This window comes from Cetorhinus maximus, unplaced genomic scaffold, assembly GCF_964194155.1.
Source record: "Cetorhinus maximus unplaced genomic scaffold, sCetMax3.hap1.1 HAP1_SCAFFOLD_2691, whole genome shotgun sequence".
NCBI classification, from domain to species: Eukaryota; Metazoa; Chordata; class Chondrichthyes; order Lamniformes; family Cetorhinidae; genus Cetorhinus; species Cetorhinus maximus.
The window spans coordinates 1-22,500 of record NW_027598624.1 but is presented as its reverse complement, the minus strand read 5'-3'; the positions used below and the strand labels follow the sequence as shown (position 1 = coordinate 22,500).

The window sequence follows — 22,500 nt, the reverse complement described above, 5'->3', positions numbered from 1 at the left end:
GGCGCTCACACACACACACACACACACACATGCACGTATGCACACAATCTCACACACACACACAATCTCACACACAAACTCACACACACACACTTTCACTAACACACACAAAAGCACAATTACACACACTCACAGAAACACACGTGCACAGGCACACATATATATACACACACACACCCGCACATTCTCACACAGAGACACACATACAGACACATTGACAGACACACAAACAAACACATATCAACATCCTGGGGGTTACCATTGACCAGAACCAGAGCTGGACCAGCCATATAAATACTGTGGATACAAGAACAGGCCAGAGGCTTGGAATTCTGCAGTGAGTCACTCACCTCCTGACTCCCCAAAGTCTGTCCACCATCTACAAGGCACAAGTCAGGAGTGTGATGGAATACTCTCCACTTGCCTGGATGAGTGCAGCTCCCACAACACTCAAGAAGCTCGACACTGTCCAGGACAAAGCAGCCCCGCTTGATCGGCACCCCATCCACAAACATCCACTCCCTCCCACCACCGACGGACAGTAGCAGCAGTATGTGTACCATCTAAAAGATGCACTGCAGCAACTCACCAAGGCTCCTTAGACAGCACCTTCCAAACCCATGACCACTACCGTCTAGAAGGACAAGGGCAGCAGACACATGGGAACACCACCACCTGGAAGTTCCCCTCCAAGCCACTCACCATCCTGACTTGGAAATATGTCGGCCGTTCCTTCACTGTCGCTGGGGTTAAAATGCTGTAACTCCATCCTAATAGCGTGAGGGGAGGTGATGGTGTAGTGGCTTTGTCGCTGGACTAATGATCCAGAACCCGGGGGTAATGCTTTAGGGTCCCGTGTTCCAATCCCGCCACGGCAAATAGTGGCATTTGAATTCGACAATAATCTGGAATTAAAAGTCTAATGATGACCATGAAACCATTGTTGTAAAAACCCAGATGGTTCACTAATGCCCTCCAGGGAAGGGAATCTGCCCTATATGTAACTACAGGACCACAGCAATGTGGTTGACTGTGAAATGGCCAACAAGCCATTCAGTTGTGACAAGGGAACAAAACTGGACAGGATCAGAATCACACAGAGTGCAGAAGAGGCCCTTCGGCCCTTCGAGTCTGCACCGACACGTGAGAAACACCTGACCTACCGACCTAATCCCATTGACCCGCACTTGGCCCCATAGCCTTGAATGTTTATGATGTGCCAAGTGTTCATCCAGGTACTTTTTAAAGGATGTGAGGCTAACCCGCCTCCACCACCCTCCCAGGCAGCGCATTCCAGACCCTCACCATCCTCTGGGTAAAAAAAGGTTTTCCTCACATCCCCCCTAAACCTCCTGCCCCTCACCTTGAACTTATGCCCCCTTGTGACTGACCCTTCAACTAAGGGGAACAGCTGCTCCCTATCCACCCTGTCCATGCCCCTCATAATCTTGTACACCTCGATCAGGTCGCCCCTCAGTCTTCTCCGCTCCAACGGAAACAACCCAAGTCTATCCAACCTCTCTTCATCACTTAAATGTTTCATCCCAGGCAACATCCTGGTGAATCTCCTCTGCACCCCCTCCAGTGCCATCACATCCTTCCTATAATGTGGCGACCAGAACTGCACCCAGTACTCCAGCTGTGGCCTCACCGAGGCTCTATACAACTCCAACATGACCTCCCTACTTTTGTAATCTATGCCTCGATTGATAAAGGCAAGTGTCCCATATGCCTTTTCCACTACCTCACTAACATGCCCCTCCGCCTTCAGAGACCTATGGACACACACGCCAAGGTCTCTTTGTTCCTGTGAACTTCCTAGTGTCATGCCGTTCATTCAATACGGCCTTGACAGGCTACCCAGCATCGATCTAGGCACCAGAAATGACAACGGAAATCTCAGCAATGTCGACCCTGCAAAAGTCTTCCTTACTAACACCGGCAAGCTAGTGCCAAAATTGGGAGAGCTGTCTCACAGATAACTCAAGCAGCAGCGTGGCCTAACCAAACTCATGGAATCAGATCTGACAGATAACGTCCCAGACCCTACCGTCAGTGTCCCTGGGTATGTCCTGTCCCACCAGCAGAACCGACCCAGCAGAGGTGGCGACACAGTGGTATACAGTCGGATGGGAGTTGCCCTGGGAGTCCTGAAGATTAACTCCGGACCCTATGAAGTCTCACCATCAGGTCAAACATGGGCAAGGAAACCTCCTGCTGATTACCACGTACCGCCCTCCCTCAGTTGATGAATCAGTGCTCCTCTCCATGTTGAACACCACTTGGAGGAAGCACTGAGGGTGGAAAGGGTGCAGAATGTCCTCTGGGTGGGGGACTTCAATGTCTAACACCAAGAGTGGCTCGGTAGCACAGCTACTGACCAAGCTGGCCGAGTCCCAAATGACATAACAGCTAGACCGGGTCTGCGGCAGGTGGTGAGGGAACCAACAAGAGGGGAAAACATACTTGACCTCATCCTCACCAACCTGCCTGCCGCAGATGCATCTGTCCATGACAGTATGGGCAGGAGTGACCACCACACAGTCGTTGCGGAGACAAAGTCCCGTCTTCACACTGGGGACACCCTCCATCGTGTTGTGGGGCACTACCACCGTGCTGAATGGGATAGATTTCGTAAACAGGACCATCAACTCAAGACTGGGCATCCATGAGGCGCTGTGGGCCATCAGCAGCAGCAGAATTGTACTCAAAGATAATCTGTAACCTCATGGCCCGGCATATCCCCCACTCTACCGTTACCATCAAGCCAGGGGACCAACCCTGGTTCAATGAAGAGTGCAGGAGGGCAGGCCAGGAGCAGCACCAGGCACACCTCAAAATGAGATGTCAACCTGGTGAAGCTATAAAACAGGACTACTTGCGTGCCAAACAGCATAAAGCAGCAAGTGATAGACAAAACTAAGCGACCCCCATAACCAACAGATCAGATTTAAGCTCTGCAGTCCTGCCACATCCAGTCGTGAATGGTGATGGACAATTAAACAACTCATTGGAGGAGGAGGCTCCACAAATATCCCCATCCTCAATGATGGAGGAGCCCACACAAAGATATAGATGAAGCATTTGCTACAATCTGCAACCAGAAGTGCCGAGTGGATGATCCATCTCAGCCTCCTCCGGAGGTCCCCAGTATCACGGATGCCAGTATTCAGCCAATTTGATTCACTCCACGTGATATCAAGAAACAGCTGAAGGCACTGGATACTGCAAAGGCTATGGGCCCTGACAATATTCCGGCAATAGTTCTGAAGACTTGTGCTCCAGAACTTGCCGCGCCCCTAGCCAAGCTGTTCCAGAACAATTACAACACTGGCATCCACAGAGCTATGTGTAAAATTGCCCGGGTATGTCCTGTACACAAAAAGTAGGACAATTCCAACCCTGCCAATTACCGTCCCATCAGCCTACCCTCCATCATCAATAAAGTAATGGAAGGGATTATCAACAGTGCTATCAAGCAACACTTGCTTAGCAAGACCCTGCTCACTGACGCCCAGTTTGGGTTCTGCCAGGGCCACTCAGCTCCTGATTTCATTGCAGCCTTGGTCCAAACATGGACAAAAGATCTGACCTCCCTAGGTGAGGTGAGGATGTCTGTCTTTGATATCCAGGCCGCATTTGACAGAGTGTGGCATCAAGGAGCCTTGGCAAAAGTGGAGTCAATGGGACTCAGGGGGAAAACTCTCCTCTGGTTAGTCATAGCTAGCACAAAGGAAGATGGTTGTGGTTGTTAGAGGTCAGTCATCTCAGCTCTGGGACATCACTGCAGGAGTTCCTCAGGGTAGTGTCCTCAGCCCAACCACCTTCAGCTGCTTCATCAATGACCTTCCTTCCATCATAAGGTGAGAAGTGGGGATGTTCGCTGATGATTGCACATTGTTCAGCACCATTCGCGACTCCTCAGATACTGAAGCAGTCCATGTCCAAATGCAGCAAGACCTGGACAATATCCAGGCTTGGGCTGACAAGTGGCAAGTAATATTCGCGCCACACAAGTGCCAGGCAATGACCATCTCCAACAAGAGAGAATCCAACCATCGCCCCTTGACATTCAATGGCATTACTGAACTACCACTATCAACATCCTGATGGTTACCATTGACCAGAAACTGAACTGGACCAGCCATATAAATGCAATGGCTACAAGAGCAGGTCAGAGGCTAGGAATCCTGCAGAGAGTAACTCACCTCCTGATGCCACAAAGCCTATTCGCCATCTACAAGGCACAAGTCAGGAGTGTGATGGAATACTCTCCACTTGCCTGGATGAGTGCAGCTCCCACAACACTCGAGAAGCTCGACACCATCCAGGACAAAGCAGCCCCGCTTGATTGGCACCCCATCCACAAACATTCACTCCCTCCACCACCGACGCACAGTGGCAGCAGTGTGTGTACCATCTACAAGATGCACTGCAGCAACTCGCCAAGGCTCCTTCGACAGCATCTTCCAAACCCACGGCCGCTACTACCTAGAAGGACAAGGGCATCAAAGAAATGGGAACACCACCACCTGGAAGTTCCCCCTCTGAGCCACTCACCGTCCTGACCTGGAAATGTATCGGCCGTTCCTTCACTGTCGCTGGAACTCCCTCCCACCCCTAACTGTGGGTGTACCTACACCACATGGACTGCAGCTGTTTAAGAAATCAGCTGGCGAACACCTTCTCAAGGGGCAATTAGGGATAGGCAATAAATACTGGTCTATCGAGCAGCGCCCACATCCTATGAACGAATGAAAAAAAAATCATTAAATACTGCCCTCTTTACCTGGCTACTGTTTTGCATTTACCTGGGAGAGGGAAGAATTGTGGTAATGTGAAATGTATGTTAAAGCCTCCAATTATACCTGACATTCACTTCCCTGGCATTCAGTGCAGCGGAATAGCAGTCCTGGCGCACAGAAGTCGGAGAATGTGAATTGATGTTAGTTTACACATGGTCGATTGTGTCAATGAGCAATTATGCCTATTATGCATTTTCCCTGAATTTCGGTTGCATTGCTTTTGGGTTAAATGAAAAGCTGGCGAAATTCATATCAGGCGTTTCCTGCTGGGAATCAAAACCAAAATGGACCTCAGGTCTTCCCTTTACATTTTATGACTGGCTTCCCCTCACCTCCACGCCTCTCCCCCCGCCCCCAACCCCGCAAGCCTCTCTCCAGGCAGTTGAAGCCCTTCTCCTCCTCCTTTATCCAGTACCGTTAAGGAGAGTGAGCAAGGCCACTGGAAACCGACCTGTTCGGGCTCACCGCTCTCCTCCCACTCAACCCAGTGCCCCAGCGATCCCCTATTTGTACTCCTGTCGTGAAACAAAAATTGAACAAAAACGATGTGTAAGACGGCGGGTGGTGGGGGGCGGTGGGGGTGGTGAGACGGTGGGTGGGGGGACCACGGGGGTCGAGGCAGAGGCAGCCCCCAGTTGGACATTGCGCCAGTTGTTTGCACCCATGACCCCAGGGTATTAACCCGGGCCTCCGGATTGTGGGTCCGACGACAACGCTGCAGTGCTGCCTTCTCCCCGTTCCCAATTCAATTGGGAAATGTGGAAGGAAACAGAGAACCTGCACAACTGCAGCGAAAGTGGTCACACCTCAGCCACATGCCTCGGCCCGTTGAAAGATAGGGAGGGCCTGAACAACCTCGTTCTCTGGCGTCTCATTCCCACGGTGACCTGATTTTCGCCGCCTCCTTGTTTCATCCAATCTCCCTCCCCCACCCCCCTCCCCGTCTCGTTTTTCGCCTTCAGACCAGCCGACCAAGCCGCACATCCAGCTGTTCCGCACATCTGGCAAGTATTCCATCGGCGAGTACGTGAGCATCAGGTGCACCGCCTCCTCCATCTTCAGCGGGGCCATCTTCCTGCTGCTCAAGGTCGACGGGGAGACCCCCGTGGCCTACCAGGCCGTGCCAACGGCAGGATTCTCGATGACCTTCTCCATCGCCAACCTCACCTACGCCGACAACGGGTATTACCTCTGCCTCTACCAGCTCAAGAGGTCGGGAAAACTGTACAACTCCTCGGAGAGTGAGCGTGTCAAAGTGACCGTGACAGGTAAGGCTGGTCAACCCTTTCAGGGCTCAGATGACGGGCTGGCAGAAGAGTTTCGGCTCCTCCCCCTGAAGGGAAATAAGAACACGTAGAGAAAGGGGGGAGTGGCAGGTGGAGCAAAAGAGAAGGCCGGGGATAGGTTAGAGGCCCAGGGTAGATTGAATGTTAAAGCTGGCACCGAGCACGGGGCAAAGAAAGCGGTAATGAGAGCATGAAAGGCTAAAGCTTTTGGTCCGGAGTGGATGTTAATAGCAGAATAACGGTCAGCCCTGTCTGAAAGCGAAATAGCAGAATGTGTAAAGAGCTGAATGAAGGTCAGCACTGGTCCAGAGTAGGTGTTAATAGCAGAATAAAGGTCAGCACTGTCTGAAAGCGAAATAGCAGAATGTGTAAAAAGCTGATGAAGGACAGAGCTGGTCCAGAGTAGGTGTTAATAGCAGAATGAAGGTCAGCACTGTGTGAAAGCGAAATAGCAGAATGTGTAAAGAGCTGAATGAAGGCCAGAGCTGGTCCAGAGTAGGTGTTAATAGCAGATTGAAGGTCAGCACTGTCTGAAATGAAAAAAAAAATACTTGAGAACAAGATACGGACTGACACTTTTGAGAAAAAATATCACTTTGTTCAGTGTTTATCTTTGCAATGATACAATTCAGAAAAATAAACACATTATAAAGAGGACAAAGAAAACATCTTTAGTGGGTGCAAGAGGGACACGGGAGATCTCGATCTCTGCCCTGCCATTTGGAAATGGCCCCTGTAAAAGTTGGTTCCGAGGGTTAATTCGAAACCCTCATCAGACATTAGTTGCATCCCTGGAGTTTGCGTTTACTGCGGCTGTCAAGGAGCATGCACTGCACCACGCAGGCCAAGCTTGGGGGCAGGAACTCGGAGTGAGTGACGGTACTGAAGTGAGAATGTCACTGAATTGGAAACCTGGGGCCCTGGGATCGAATCCCGTCACAGTTGGTGGGTGGTGGAATCTGAATTCGATCAAAATCACTGGCATCTACCTGGCCGAGTGGGAAAGTTGCCCTGTGTACCAAAAGCAGGGTAAATCCAACCTAGCCAATTACCACACCATTGGTCTACCCTCGATTATCAGTGAAGCAATGGAAGGGGCTATCAAGCGGCACTTGCTTAGCAATAACCTGCTCACTGATGCCCAGTTTGGGTTCTGCCAGGGCCGCTCAGCTCCTGACCTCGTTACAGCCTTGGTTCAAGCATAGGAGCTGAACTCCTGAGGTGAGGTGAGGGTGACCGCCCTTGACATCAAGGCAGCATTTGACCGAGTGTGGCATCAAGGAGCCCTAGCAAAACTGGAGTCAATAGGAATCACGGGCAAAACTCTCCGCTGGTTGGAGTCATAGCAAGCACAAAGGAAGATGGTTGTGGTGGTTGGAGGTCTGTTATCTCAGCTGCAGGAGTCCCTAAGGGCAGTGTCCTAGGCCCAACCACCTTCAGCTGCTCCATCAATGACCTTCCTTCCATCGTAAGGTCAGAAGTGGGGAATGTTCGCTGATGGTTGCACAATGTTCAGCACCATTCGCGACTCCTCAGATACTGAAGCAGCCCATGTCCAAATGCAGCAAGACCTGAACAGTATCCAGGCTTGGGCTGACAAGGCAAGTGACATTTGTGACACACAGTGACCATCTCCAACAAGAGAGAACCCAACCATCGCCCCTTGATGTTCAATGGCACCCCCCATTATCAACATCCTTGGAGTTCCCACTGACCAGAAACTGAACTGGGATCAGCCAAAAAAATACTGCGACTACAAGAGCAGGTCAGATGCTAGGAACCCTGTGGTGAGTAACTCACCCCCTGACTCCCCAAAGCCTGTCCACCATCTACAAGGCACAAGTCAGGAGGGTGATGGAATACTCCCCACTTGCCTGGATGAGTTCAGCTCCCACAACACTCAAGAAGCTGGACATTGTCCTGGAAAAATCACCCTGCTTTATTGGCCACACATTCACAGTAGCAGCAGTGTGTGTACCATCTACAAGTTGCACTGCAGCAACTCACCAAGGCTCCTTAGGCAGCACCTTCCAAACCCACAATCACTACCACCTATAAAGACAAGAACAGAAGATAGATGTGAACACCTACACCTGGAAATTCCACACCAATTCACTCAACATCCTGACTTGGAAATATATTGGCCGTTCCTTCACTGTCACTGGTCAAAATCCTAGAACTCTCTCCCTAACAGCACTGTGGGTGTACCTACACCACACGGACAAAATCCTGGAACTCCCTCCCTAACAGCGCTGTGGGTGTACCTACACCACAGGGACAAAATCCTGGAACTCCCTCCCTAACAGCGCTGTGGGTGTACCTACACCACAGGGACAAAATCCTGGAACTCCCTCCCTAACAGCACTGTGGGTGTACCTACACCACAGGGACAAAATCCTGGAACTCCCTCCCTAACAGCACTGTGGGTGTACCTACACCACAGGGGACAAAATCCTGGAACTCCCTCCCTAACAGCACTGTGGGTGTACCTACACCACATGGACAAAATCCTGGAACTCCCTCCCTAACAGCGCTGTGGGTGTACCTACACCACAGGGACAAAACCCTGGAACTCCCTCCGTAACAGCACTGTGGGTGTACCTACACCACATGGACAAAATCCTGGAACTCCCTCCCTAACAGCGCTGTGGGTGTACCTACACCACAGGGACAAAACCCTGGAACTCCCTCCGTAACAGCACTGTGGGTGTACCTACACCACATGGACAAAATCCTGGAACTCCCTCCCTAACAGCACTGTGGGTGTACCTACACCACATGGACAAAATCCTGGAACTCCCTAACAGTACTGTGGGTGTACCTACACCACAGGGACTGCAGTGGTTCAAGAAGGCAGCTCACCCACCACCTTCTTAAGGGCATCGAGCGATGGGCAATGAATACTGGCCCAGCCAGAGAAACCCACATCTCGTGAATAAATTTTTAAAAATCAGGAACTTCATGTCTTATTAATGACCGGTGGGGGGGAAATCCATCTAGTTCACCAATCCTCTTTAGGGAAATAAATCTTCTGTTCTTTATGTGGTCTAACCTACCTATGACTCCAGACACTCAGCAATATGGTTGGCTCTACACTCCCTGGAACCTGCACCATGTGGATTGTGCGGGTGTACCCACACTACGCGGACTGCAGCGGTTCTAGAAGACAGTTGGCCACCAGCCTCTCCAGGGTCAATTAGAGATGGGCAGTTAATGCTGCACCTTGCCAGCAACGCCCACATCCCACGATTGAATGATACAAGGACCAGCTGTTGGTACACTGCTGCCACTCTCTGCCACCTCCGCAGCATCCACCTTGTTAATTTGACTTGAGGCTAGCAGATTGCCCGCATCAAGTTTCTGACAGTGCGCGTTCATCAAATAATGAGTCTTGCATGACAATTTTGACTGTTCCTCATTGACGATTGTCTCCGCTGAGCATTATGGTAAGTAAAAAGTCAGCTTGGGCAGAATTGCATTGGCAGGCAATTAAACGCATTGCCTCACTGTCCAGTCCCACGTACTGTGTGGGAATGCACTTTGGGAAAGGAAGGACTGGCAAACTGGAGCTCATTTCTCCTTGGTGAAAGAAATAAAGGATGGCTGACCGAGCTGAGGTCTTTAAAACTACGAAAGGCTTTAATAGGGTGGGCGCTCTTCATTAACTGGACCGTTAATGTAAGATAGCTACCGAAAATCCAACCGGGAAGTCGGGATGAACTTCCTTTACCCAAATGATGGTGAGAACACTGAGCTTTGTTGCCTGAGGGAGAGTTCGAGGTGAATCCTACAGATGCATTTGAGGGGAAGCTAAACAAACAGACAAAGGCACTGGGCACACGTTTGCAGTAGACAGGGAGTGAGGCCTGGTGATGTGGGATTTAGGTGGGGAGGCCCGAATGGAGCATAAACACTTGGGCACGATCGAGGCTTGGGTGGGTACCACAGGGGCTTGGCACCTTTGTTGGCACCTTTAGTCGTACTTAAATTTCATTTTTGTTAGTCTTCTTTCAGAGTTTCTCTTTGTTTTCGCAGTTTCCCTTTAAGGGGCTGCCATTTAATTTGCCCCCTTGTTTTATTAATTGAGTTTAATTGTTTTTTTACCCCCGAAAATAGTATAAACACTAGCATGCGCTGCTTTGGTGTTGCATGTATAAAGTTATGAGAGGGCGTATTTAGGGTAGACAGGGACTTTTCCCCTTGATAGAGGGATCAATAATCAGGGGGCATAGATTTAAGGTAAGGGGCAGGAGGTTTAGAGGGGATGTGAGGAAGAATTTTTTTCACCCAGAGGGTGGTGGGAATCTGGAACTCACTGCCTGTAAGGGTGGTAGAGGCAGAAACCCTCATAACATTTAAGAAGTATTTGATTGTGTACTTGTGATGCCTTGGCATATAAGGCTATGGGCCTAGTGCTGGCAAATGGGATTAGAATAGACCATAAGACATAGGAGCTGAAATTAGGCCATTCGGCCCATCGAGTCTGCTCCGCCATTCAATCATGGCTGATAATTTTCTCAACCCCATTCTCCCGCCTTCTCCCCATAACCTTTGATCCCCTTACCAATCAAGAACCTATCTATCTCGCTCTTGAATACACTCAATGACCTGGCCTCCACAGCCTTCTGTGGCCATGAATTCCATAGATTCACCACTCTCTGGCTAAAGAAGTTTCTCCTCATCTCTGTTCTAAAAGGTCTTCCCTTTACTCTGAGGCTGTGCCCTCGGGTCCTAGTCTCTCCTACTAATGGAAACATCTTCCCCACATCCACTCTATCCAGGCCTTTCATTATTCTGTAAGTTTCAATCAGATCCCCCTCCCTCATCCTTCTAAACTCCATCGAGTATAGACCCAGAGTCCTCAAATGTTCCTCATATGTTAAGCCTTTCATTCCTGGGTTCGTTCTCGTGAACCTCCTCTGGACCCTCTCCAGGGCCAGCACTTGTTAGGTACTTGTTTGACCGGCGCAGACTAGATGGGCCCAAGGGCCTTTTTCTGTGACTCTATCACTCTATCACTCTATGCCAAATGTGGTGTTATATGGAATCCTCTGCAATCCACAGAGTTGGCTGTTAGGCTAAGGGTGCCAACGCTGGGGTTCCTCCCCACCCAGTCCCCCCCCGCAATCACCCTACTTCTTCCACATTTCGTGCTGTTTGCCCTCACCCTCGCTTGCAAACACCTCCGTGGTCTCACCTCCCCCCCATCCCCAATTCTGAAGTCTCCTCCAACCCCACAACCCTTTGATCTGCGCTGCTGTCACCCAGTTCCACCCTCCTCGAGCATCAGCGACAATCATTAGGAAGGCAAATGGGATGCTGGTTCCTTACTGAAAGGGCGGTGGTGGAGAGTGGGGTAGAAATGTAGGGAAGGGCTTGCTACAACGATACAGGGCATTCGTGAGTCTGCGTATCATTAATATCTCCTCACTGAAGGAAGGGTATACTTGTAGCGGAGGCAGTTGAGGTGCATTGTTGGCCTACTGTTAATGCACTAGGCTAATGCAGGTTCAAATCCCTCCCGGAACTCCTCCTGCCTTTTTTACCCGTGTCGGAGGCTACTTAACCCGACACGTCTGTGGAATATGCCAGCTCCCAATGTGGCCCCCTCCTCTGCATTGCCGGGGGAGACTAAACGCCGACTGGGTGCCTGCTTTGCGGAACACCTTCGGTCTGTCCGCAAGCATGACCCAAACCTCCCTGTTGCTTGCCATTTTAACACTCCCACCCTGCTCTCTTGCCCACATGTCCGTCCTTGGCCTGCTGCATTGTTCCAGTGAAGCTCAACGCAAACTGGAGGAACAGCACCTCATCTTCCGACCGGGCGCTTTACAGCCCTCCGGACTGAATATTGAGTCCAACAACTTCAGACCACGAACTCTCTCCTCCGTCTCGACCGCACCCTTTTGAAATCCATTTTTTAACGTTGAATTTAAATTTAAATTTATTTTTATGCGTTATTTATTGATTGATTCGTTCAGTTTTTTTGATCCTTTACCCCCAGTCACCACACCCCACCCTCCAAAAAGGGCCATCTATCACTTGTTCCTATGTTGTGATCTCACTGAACGCTGACCCTTCTGCTATTCAGACATTCCGCTATTGTACCTTTATGCCACCATCAACACCTTCTTTAGACTTTAACGCTATCATTAACACTCCCTTCGTCTTGTGTCCAAGACATCTTTGTCGATCTCTCCTGAGATCACACCTACCGCCGACCTTCCACCTTGTTCCCCCTGCTCCACCCCCAGTATAAAATGCATCAAGTGTCTACTGCTGTCCAGCTCTGAAGGAGGGCCATACGGAGATGAAACGTTAAGCCTGTTTCTCTCTGTGTAGACGCAGGATGGGGTGGGATCGGACCAGCTGCGGACTACGCACCGCCTCTGTCCTTACGTCCTCTTGCGGCCAATTGAGTTAGCTCAGCAGGAGCTGCGTGGGATGGGCAGAGACGATCTGACAGTGGCCATTTTGGGGAACTTCTCACCCGCCGGGGCCCCCCCACTTCAGAACCCTTCTGGAAGGGTCCCGCCACTTTGTAGCATCACAGGTGTGCGATATGAACACCAGGGCTAAGGAAATGGTTGGGGGCAAAACGAGTGGGGCCTGAGCGACCGCGCCGAACACACAGTGCTTGGTATTTAGTGCAGTCAGCGCTATCTAATTCTATGTCAGACAGATGTTCTACCCAGTGAGTTCCTGTTGTGACTTGCCAAGATGATCCCGCTTTCGGTCTAACGATGTTGACACGAACGTATGAATTAGGAGCGGGAGTAGACCACTCGGCCCCTCCAACCTGCTCGCCCATCCAATAAGACCATGCCTGATTTAATTGTAACCTCAACCCCACATTCCTGCCTCTCCCTGATTAGCCCTTCACCCCTCCTTGTTTACCAAGAATCGATCTTGCCTTAAAAATATTCAAAAACTCTACTTCCAACGGCCTTTTGAGGAAGAGGGTGCCAAAGACTCATGAACCCCAGAGAGAAGAAAACATCACAAGTTGCAATGCACTTAATATGACTGGACTGGTAAAGTTCAGCTTCGTAAATGTGCAACGGATGTAAGAAATATCAAATGGAGTTTTGAGGCAGAGTCTTTGAATGTTTTTAAGGCCGAGGTAGATCGATTCTTGATTAACAAGGGGGGTGTGAAAGGTTATCGGAGGGGGGGGGAGGCCGGAATGTGGGGTCGAGGTTACAATCAGATCAGGCATGATCTAATTGAATGGGGGAGCAGACTCGAGGGGCCGAATGGCCTACCCCTGCTCCTCATTCGTATATTTGTATGCTGTTCAGTTTTGGCGTCTAAGTTCCGAAGAAGAGTCATATTGGACTCGAAACGTTAAGTCTTTTTCTCCCTTCACAGATGCTCCCAGACCTGCTGAGTTTTTACGACACTTTCTGTTATTTTTTATCTAGAACTCCGAACGTGGTTTTATGTTACAAAGTAAGAGGTGACGCCTGAGCCTTTGGCCAGAGTTGTCCTCACTGGAGTTTAGAAGAATAAGAGGCGTCTTGATGGATGCATATAGGACCGTCAGGGGATTTGACAGGGTGGATGTGGAGAGGATGTTTCCTCTTGTGGGAGAATCTAAACCTAGACATAGAATCTAGACCTTAGGTCACCACATTATAGGAAGGATGTGATGGCACTGGAGGGGGTGCAGAGGAGATTCACCAGGATGTTGCCTGGGATGAAACATTTGAGTGTTGAAGAGAGGTTGGATAGACTTGGGTTGTTTTCGTTAAGAGCAGAGAAGACTGAGGGGCGACCTGATCGAGGTGTACAAGATCATGAGGGGCATGGGCAGGGTGGATAGGGAGCAGCTGTTCCCCTTACTTGAAAGGTCAGTCACAGGTGGACATAAGGTCAAGGTGAAGGGCAGGAGGTTTAGGGGGTGGGGTGTGAGGAAAAACTTTTTTTACCCAGAGGGTGGTGAGGGTCTGGAATGCGCTGCCTGGGAGGGTGGTGGAGGCGGGTTAGCCTCACATCCTTTAAAAAGTACCTGGATGAGCACTTGGCACGTCATGACATTCAAGGTGATGGGGCCAAGTGCTGGTCAATGGGATTAGGTAGGTAGGTCAGGGCGTTTCTCACAGTGTCGGTGCAGACTCGATGGGCCGAAGGGCCTCTTCTGCACTGTGTGTGTGATTCTGTGATAGACGTCACTGTTTGTAAATATGGGTTCGTCCATTTAAATGGAGACGAGGAGAATTTCCTTCTCTCAAAGGTTGGTGAGCCTTTGGAACTCTCTTCCCCAAAAGGCATTGGGAACAGGGTCTTTAAATATGTTTAAGGCCGAGCGTGATAGATTCTGGTTAAGCAAGGTGGGGGTGGGTGAAAGGTTATTGGGGGGGTCAGCCGGAATGTGGGGCTGAGGTTACAATCAAATTGGCCGTCAGCTTATTGAATGGCGGGGCAGGCTCGAAGGGCCGAGTGGCCTCCTCCTGTTCCTGCTTCATATGTTCGGACAGCGCGGGATTGAAACAGGTAACCTTTGCTCTGTATATTTCTGAATGGGGAGGAAACTCATCCTGGCTAAGAATGGAGAACAGGCCGTGTTGCATTCGTTGCTTGGTCCAATCCCCCGCCCGGTCGCCGTCCAATCAACATGCCCGGGGAGCTGAAATCGAGCGGGATTTAGAATAGGCGATGTAAAGGTGACCCGGGGCGAATTTCTAGAGCCAATGATGCCCCCCTCCACCCAACCCCGGCCAAAACGGTTTGACCCGGGCCTCTGGAGCAAAGCGATTCACCCGTGATCACTCTCTCTTTCTCTCCCCCGCCTCAGATGTCCTGTTGCGGCCCTCGATTTCGGTGTTGCGGACGTCCGGCATGTTTGTCCAAGGCGAGGCCGTCAACTTCCGCTGCTCGTCGGCCAGCGTCTTCGCGGTGATCACCTTCTACCTCTACAAAGTGGGCGAGTCGGGACCGGTGGCCTCGGTGGGGCCGACGTCAGCCTCCAGCGCCATCCTGACCATCCACAACATCAGCATGCACCAGGAAGGCTACTTCACTTGCATGTTCAAAGTGCTGATCAACCACAAGATGCACTCGTCCACTCACAGTGACCGGGTCCAGGTCGCCATCACAAGTGAGTCGCCGATTTTCACCCCCCACCCCCGCTTTCTGGTTTCGAGGTCGCTCCACATGAGTGACTGAGGCAAAGAGGCAGAGGGAGACGTATCTAAAAGTAAAAATAAAAAACTGCGGATGCTGGAAATCCAAAACAGAAACAGAAACACCTGGAAAAACTCAGCAGGTCTGGCAGCATCGGCGGAGAGGGGAGCACAGTTGACGTTTCGAGTCCTCATGACCCTTCAACAGAACTAAGTAAAATTAGGAAAGGGGTGAAATATAAAAGCTGGTTTAAGGTGGGGGGTTTGTTGGGACAAATAGCCAGTGATAGGTGGAGATAACCAAAATCTGTCACAGATAAAAGCACAAAGAGGTGTTGAAGGTGGTGATATTATCTAAAGGAATGTGCTAATTAAGAGTAGAAGACAGGGCAGATAAGGTGCAGATGGCTCTAGTGGGGGGTGGGGAATACTAAAAGGTAGAAATAAACAATGGTGGAAATACATTTAAAAATAATGGAAATAGGTGGGAAAAGAAAAAATCTGTATCTGTAAAATCTAGTTGTGTGGAGCCACTGGGGGTTGCTTTAGACCAGGGAACGTTCAACTAAGGTTGGTAGCTTGGTGCCAAGAATGAGCAACATGAAAGAGAATAGAGAACTCATGCATGTTCTCCTCAGAACAAAGAAGGTTATGTGGAGATTTCATTGCGTTGATCAAAATTATCAGGGGCTTTAATAGACTAGGGGTGGGGGTAGGCGTGAAAGTGTGGGGGCGGAAGGTGGGACAGGTTTCCTGGCCAATAACAAAAGGATACACAGTTAAGATAAGATAATTGAGGTTTAGATGCAGGTTCAGAAGTCAGGAGTCAAGTTCATGGTGCAGCTCATTTATACATGCTAGAAGCAATGTACATTTATACTCAGGGACCCGGTCGCTTCAGACAAAAGAAATATGGTCAAACCTTATGCCTTTGGTTGAAGCCGGGAGCCTGGGGAGCCTACAGTGCTCCGTTGCTGTCTCCATGGCAACGCGTCAAACAACCCGATTCAGCCGGCCCGCCAAACGGCACCCGTTTGTCCCGTCGCCAACATCGCAGTGACGCTTGGAGACTTGGTGCTCGGGTGTTTTCCCTGATGAGCGTCAGGCGTGAATCTTTGACGAGGCTGTCTCTCGTTTCGGCGTCAGTCCTGTTCTGCGCTGCGAGCGACTGAGGCATACGATAAACGTCAGATAAGGCGAGATGCAACAATGGGGCAGGCGCTCGTGTAGTTACGAGCCACGATATTTGAAGACATCCATGTGTTCCTCCTCGTGAGGTGATGTTGAGCCCCTCCTACATTCGCTCATACACTCCTGCCTTACAGACCTTGCAATTCTTTATTCTTAAGAGGGCAACAAACTTACGAGGATATATACATTTTAAAAAGGTATTCATAAAATTTACAACATACGTTTGCAGAAAACAGCTTAGCGTCTGATACAAAGGGTTCCCTGAAGACTTTGAAGATGAGATTCAATTCTCTTAGATACTGCCGAATCTCAGACATGTACATCTTCTCTCAATCATAGTAAGTTTGTTCGTCAGTGGTAATGGCTTCCTCTTCCATGACACCCAAACCTTCCTCATCTTGATGGAACATATCCATTAGTACCTTATTGGCACACATGGCCTCTTTAATGTCTTGTTGGGTGATTTCGTAGTGTCGTATGTTTCGTACACCTCTCATGCTTTGCAAGATGGTGGTTCTGCTTGCAGAGGTGCAGGATTATATTCTGCATGGCCCTACCTCCTCCCTGAGCTTAACTCACCACCACCCCACTTCCCCCCACCAACACCAATCGCCCCCCACCACCACCTTCCCACTGTAGAAATCAGGATTCTGGCTCCCCAGGAAGGGGCAACCTTGTCCGTCAATGCACAGCGGGGGTAAGAGATGCCAAAAGATTGGGTTGACTTGCGTTCAGGCCTTGCGTTCACAAGAGTTGCCTCCCTTTTATCTTTCAGGCAAGGCAGAACGACCCACGATATCCAGGAACACTGAGTTTCATCTGTACCCCCAGGGGCAGCTACTCACCCTGCTCTGCACAGCCCCGAAAGCCTACCGGACCCGCAATTTCCAGCTGTACCAGAATGGGCTGGAGATAAGCACCAGGTTGACCGTGCGCGACTCAGTTGCGGAGTTCACCATGGTGAACACGACGATGGCCAATCAGGGAGACTACACTTGCGCGTACCGGACAACCATCGCCGGGCGGGAGTACAACTCCACCCAGAGCGAATCCCTCGCGATCGCTATTTCAGGTAGGCAGCCGAAGTCCCGCGCAAAGAAAATCGAGACTCGAAACGAGCACATCCCACATGGCGGCAGCGTCGGGCCGATCGGTGTCAATCTGCTCTCGAACAACGATCCAATTTTTCATTGAAGAGAAAAAAAGAATTGCGGACGCTGGAAATCCGAAACAAAAACAAAAACAAAAAAAAACCTGGAAAAGCTCAGCGGGTCTGGCAGTATCGGCGGAGAGGGAGCACCGTTGACGTTTCGAGTCCTCACGACCCTTCAACAGAACTAAGTAAAAATAGAAGAGAGGTGAAATATAAGCTGGTTTAAGTTGGTGGGGGGGGTGGTGGGTGGGTGGGACAGGTAGAGCTGGATAGAGGGCCAGTGATAGGTGGAGATAACCAAAAGATGTCACAGACAAAAGGGCAAAGAGGTGTTGAAGGTGGGGATATTATCTAAGGAATGTGCTAATTAAGGGTAGAAAGCAGGACGAGCAAGGTGCAGAGAGCCCTAGTGGGGGTGGGGTGGGGTGCAGGAATCGATAAAGGCTAATTGTTTTATCTCTACCTTTTAGCCTATTTTGATTCCTTCACCCCACCCCGTCCCCGCTAGGGCTATCTGCACCTTGCCCGTCCTGCTTTCTACCCTTAATTAGCACATTCCTTTAGATAATATCACCACCTTCAACACCTCTTTGTCCTTTTGTCTGTGACATCTTTTGGTTATCTCCACCTATCACTGGCCCTCTATCCAGCTCTACTTGTCCCACCCCCCCTTAAACCAGCTTATATTTCACCTCTCTTCTAATTTGACTTAGTTCTGTTGAAGGGTCATTCGGACTTGCTCCTCTCCGCCGATGCTGCCAAACCTGCTGAGTTTTTCCAGGTATTTTTGTTTTTATTTTTGTTTCGAGTTGAAATCGGATTGGATTGGAGGACATTTTGAAAAATGCAGCCCCTTTATATGAAGTTAGCAGGATCGGTGTCCAATAAATGAGCAATTTCAGACTTTGGATACGTGTAGAGAGTAGCCAATATCAGATCTGACCATGCACATCTTCCCCTTTGATTAAACAATATTACACAGAGGACCCAATTCTAAAAGGGGTACCAGGGTCAGAGGGACCTAAAATACATCATTGAAGACGGCAAGGGCAGGTTAAGAAAATCTCTTGTAAAGCATAGAGTACCCTAAGCTTTATTATCAGAGTACAGGAGCAAGGAGGTGATGTTGAATTTGCATCAGACACTAGTTCAGCCTCAGCTGGGGTATTGCGTCCAGTTCTGAGTACCGCTCTTTAGGAAGGTTGTGAAGGCTTTGGAGAGTGCAGAGAAGATTCACGGGAATGGTCCCCGGGATGAGGGACTTGGGTGACGTGGATATATTGGGGAAGGCGGGACTGTCTTCCTTGGAGAAGAGAAGATTGCCAGGAGATTCGATAGGGGTGCTCAAAATCGCGAGGGGGCCTGGACAGGGTAGAAGAGGGTGAACCTGTTCCCATTGGTCGTGGCGGGGGGGGGGAGAGGAGATCAAGAAGGAGAGGGCACGGATTGAAGGGGATCCGGCGGAAGAAGCAACAGCGACCTGGGGAGAAACAGCCTCAGGCATTGGGAGGAGTTCCGGATCTGGAACGCGCTGCCTGAGAAGGCCCGGGGGAGGCAGCTTCAATCGAGGCTTTGAAAAGGGAAGGAAACTGTGGTCTGAAAACGAAGTGTGTGCAGGGTTACAGGGAGAAGGCAGAGGTGGGGCGGGGTGGGGCGGGGTGGGTGGTGAGTTGCTCGGTTGAAGAGCCAGTACAGACAGGATGTGCCGAATAGCCTCCTTCCGTGCTGTGATCATCCTGTAATTCTGCTTGACCCTGCAGTTGAGCTCAGCCAAACAGGGACTTGGAAATGTGGATGGTACAATAGTGGTGGCTTGTATTAGGTAGACAGTAGCTGCCCAACATTCAGCTCGATTTACATCAATGAAATTGTACAGTGGACGGTAAGACGCTGGTAATACCCGCTCCTTTCTCCAGGCGGGGACTATACCAGGCGCCAGTAGTGCGATCACCTGTTACTTTGCTCCAGCCACAAGATGAATATGCCAGGATTTTGACCCCGTGACAGTGAAGGAACGGCCGATATATTACCAAGTCAGGATAGCGAGTGACTCGGAGGGGAACTTCCAGGTGTGAGGCTGACAGGGTTAATTCTTCGAGAAATTACTATCAGTTGAATAGGTCAGAGGCTGGGAATCCTGCGGAGAGTAACTCAACCTCCTGACTCCCCAAAGCCTGTCCACCATCGACAAGGCACAAGTCAGGAGTGTGATGGGATACTCCCCACTTGCCTGGATGAGTTGCAGCTCCCGCAACACTCGAGAAGCTCGACACCGTCCAGGACAAAGCAGCCCCGCTCGATCGGCACCCCATCCACAAACATTCACTCCCTCCACCACCGACGCACAGTAGCAGCAGTGTGTGTACCATCTACAAGATGCACTGCAGCAGTTCACCAAGGCTCCATAGACAGCACCTTCCAAACCCACGACCTCTACCACCTAGAAGGACAAGGGAAAAGATAGATGGGAAAACCACAACCTGGAAGTTCCCCTCCAAGTCACTCACCATCCTGACTTGGAAATATATCGGCCGTTCCTTCACTGTCACTGGGTCAAAATCCTGGAACTCCATCCCTAACAGCACTGTGGGTGTACCTACACCACAGGGACAAAATCCTGCAACTCCCTCCCTAACAGCGCTGTGGGTGTACCTACACCACAGGAACAAAATCCTGGAACTCCCTCCCTAACAGCGCTGTGGGTGTACCTACACCACAGGGACAAAATCCTGGAACTCCCTCCCTAACAGCACTGTGGGTGTACCTACACCACAGGGACAAAATCCTGGAACTCCCTCCCTAACAGCACTGTGGGTGTACCTACACCACAGGGACAAAATCCTGGAACTCCCTCCCTAACAGCACTGTGGGTGTACCTACACCACAGGGGACAAAATCCTGGAACTCCCTCCCTAACAGCACTGTGGGTGTACCTACACCACATGGACAAAATCCTGGAACTCCCTCCCTAACAGCACTGTGGGTGTACCTACACCACAGGGAACTGCAGAGGCTCAAGAAGGCGGCTCACCACCGCCTTCTCAAGGGGCCAAAAGGGATGGGCAATAAATGCTGGCGTCAGCTTGTGATGCTCACACCCCTTGAATGAATTAAGATAAAAAAACCACCTTCTCGAGGGCAATTAGGGATGGGCAATAAATGCTGGCCTAACCAGCGATGCCAACAGCCCACGGATGAATTTTTAAAAAAAACCTTTGTAAGGGGGCAATTAGGGATGGATAATAAAAGCTGGCCTAGGTAGAGACCCTCACATCGCATCAAAGAGTAAGTAAGGAAGCTTCTGATGGGCAATTAGGGATGGATAATAAATGCTGACCTAGCAAGCTGTTCACAGGCTAGGGATATAACTGTATTACAGAGGGTGCAGAGGAGATTTGGAAGAATGTTGGCAGGACTGGGAAATTGTAGCTAAGCAGAGAGATTGGGCAGGGTGAGGTTGTTCTGCCTGGAGCAGAGGAGTACGAAAGGAGATTTGATTGAGATGTACAAAATTGTGAGGGGCCTGGCCGGAGGGCATACTAACTTCAGCAGGGAGGGCAGTGTCCAGGAGGTGTAGAATTACAGCGCTTGGTATTAAAGGTGAGAGAGGAGATGAGGTAAAAGTCTTTCAACCCAAGAGGGTCGCAGGGTCCGGGTGAGCAAATGCTAAGGTCAACTTGCAGGTTGAGTCGGTAGTTAGGAAGGCAAATGCAACGTTGGCATTTATTTGGAGAGGACTAGAATATAAAAGCAGGGATGTGCTGCTGAGGCTTTATAAGGCTCTGGTCAGACCACAATTAGAATATTGTGAGCAATTTTGGGCCCCGTATCTCAGGAAGGATGTGCTGGCCCTGGAGAGGGGTCCAGAGGAGGTTCACGAGAACGATCCCAGGAATGAAAGGCTTAACATACGAGGAACGTTTGAGGACTCTGGGTCTATACTCGATGGAGTTTAGAAGGATGAGGGGGGGATCTGATTGAAACTTACAGAATACTGAAAGGCCTGGATAGAGTGGGACGCGGGGAAGATGTTTCCATTAGTAGGAGAGACCAGGACCCGAGGGCACAGCCTCAGAGTAAAGGGAAGACCTTTTAGAACAGAGATGAGGTGAAACTTCTTTAGCCAGAGAGTGGTGAATCTATGGAATTCATTGCCACAGAAGGCTGTGGAGGCCGGGTCATTGAGTGTATTTAAGAGCGAGATAGATAGGTTCTTGATTGGTAAGGGGATCAAAGGTTATGGGGAGAAGGCGGGAGAATGGGGGTTGAGAAACTTATCAGCCGTGATTGAATGGCGGAGCAGACTCGATGGGCCGAATGGCCTAATTTCTGCTCCTGTGGCCTTATGGGCTCATCCATAAGGTGCCACTCACCGTCCTTGACTTGGGAAGAGGATGTCGGCCGTTCCTTCGCTGTGGCCGGGTGAAGCCCCCTAGCCGGAGGGCCTCGGAGGGAGTTGGGCTAAGCGAGGCGAGGCTCGTCTCTTGACCGGCGTAGGCCCGATCCTGCGCCGCGGTCTCCCTGTCGCTCAACGGAAGGAGAAAAGGGGAACCAAAGGGAATAACTGAAACAATAAATAAGCGGATGTGCCTCACGGTTGTTATTTTAACCCCCTCCCCCCCGCAGAAAGGATGCAGCTCCAGCTGGTGAACGGGAGCAACCCCTGCGAAGGTCGAGTAGAGATCTCCTTCGGTGACAGCTGGGGCACTATCTGTGACGACCAGTGGGGGCTGCACGACGCCAAGGTGGTGTGCAGCAGCCTGGGCTGTGGGGCAGCCCTGTCCGCGCCCTCCCACGCCCGCTTTGGCCGAGGCACGGGCCCCATCTGGCTGGACGACGTGGCGTGCCGGGGAGACGAGACGGTCCTGTGGTACTGCAGCTCCCGGCTCTGGGGCTCCCACAACTGCCACCACGGGGAGGACGCCGGGGTCGTCTGCACC

General features: G+C 50.6%; 1 protein-coding gene across 1 annotated transcript in view; it reads left to right on the top strand.

Annotated features, from left to right (window-relative positions):
• Nucleotides 1-22,430, top strand: part of LOC144677569 (scavenger receptor cysteine-rich domain-containing protein DMBT1-like) — a gene marked incomplete at both ends in the record, with an annotated part of 35,843 nt that extends 13,413 nt beyond the window's left edge. The window contains 4 exons of the mRNA XM_078537626.1: nt 5,768-6,073; nt 14,889-15,191; nt 17,183-17,479; nt 22,187-22,430. Of these exons, the coding sequence (XP_078393752.1) occupies nt 5,768-6,073; nt 14,889-15,191; nt 17,183-17,479; nt 22,187-22,430 (1,150 nt within the window). The remainder of the gene's footprint in view (nt 1-5,767; nt 6,074-14,888; nt 15,192-17,182; nt 17,480-22,186) is intronic.
• Nucleotides 22,431-22,500: the final 70 nt, after the last annotated feature.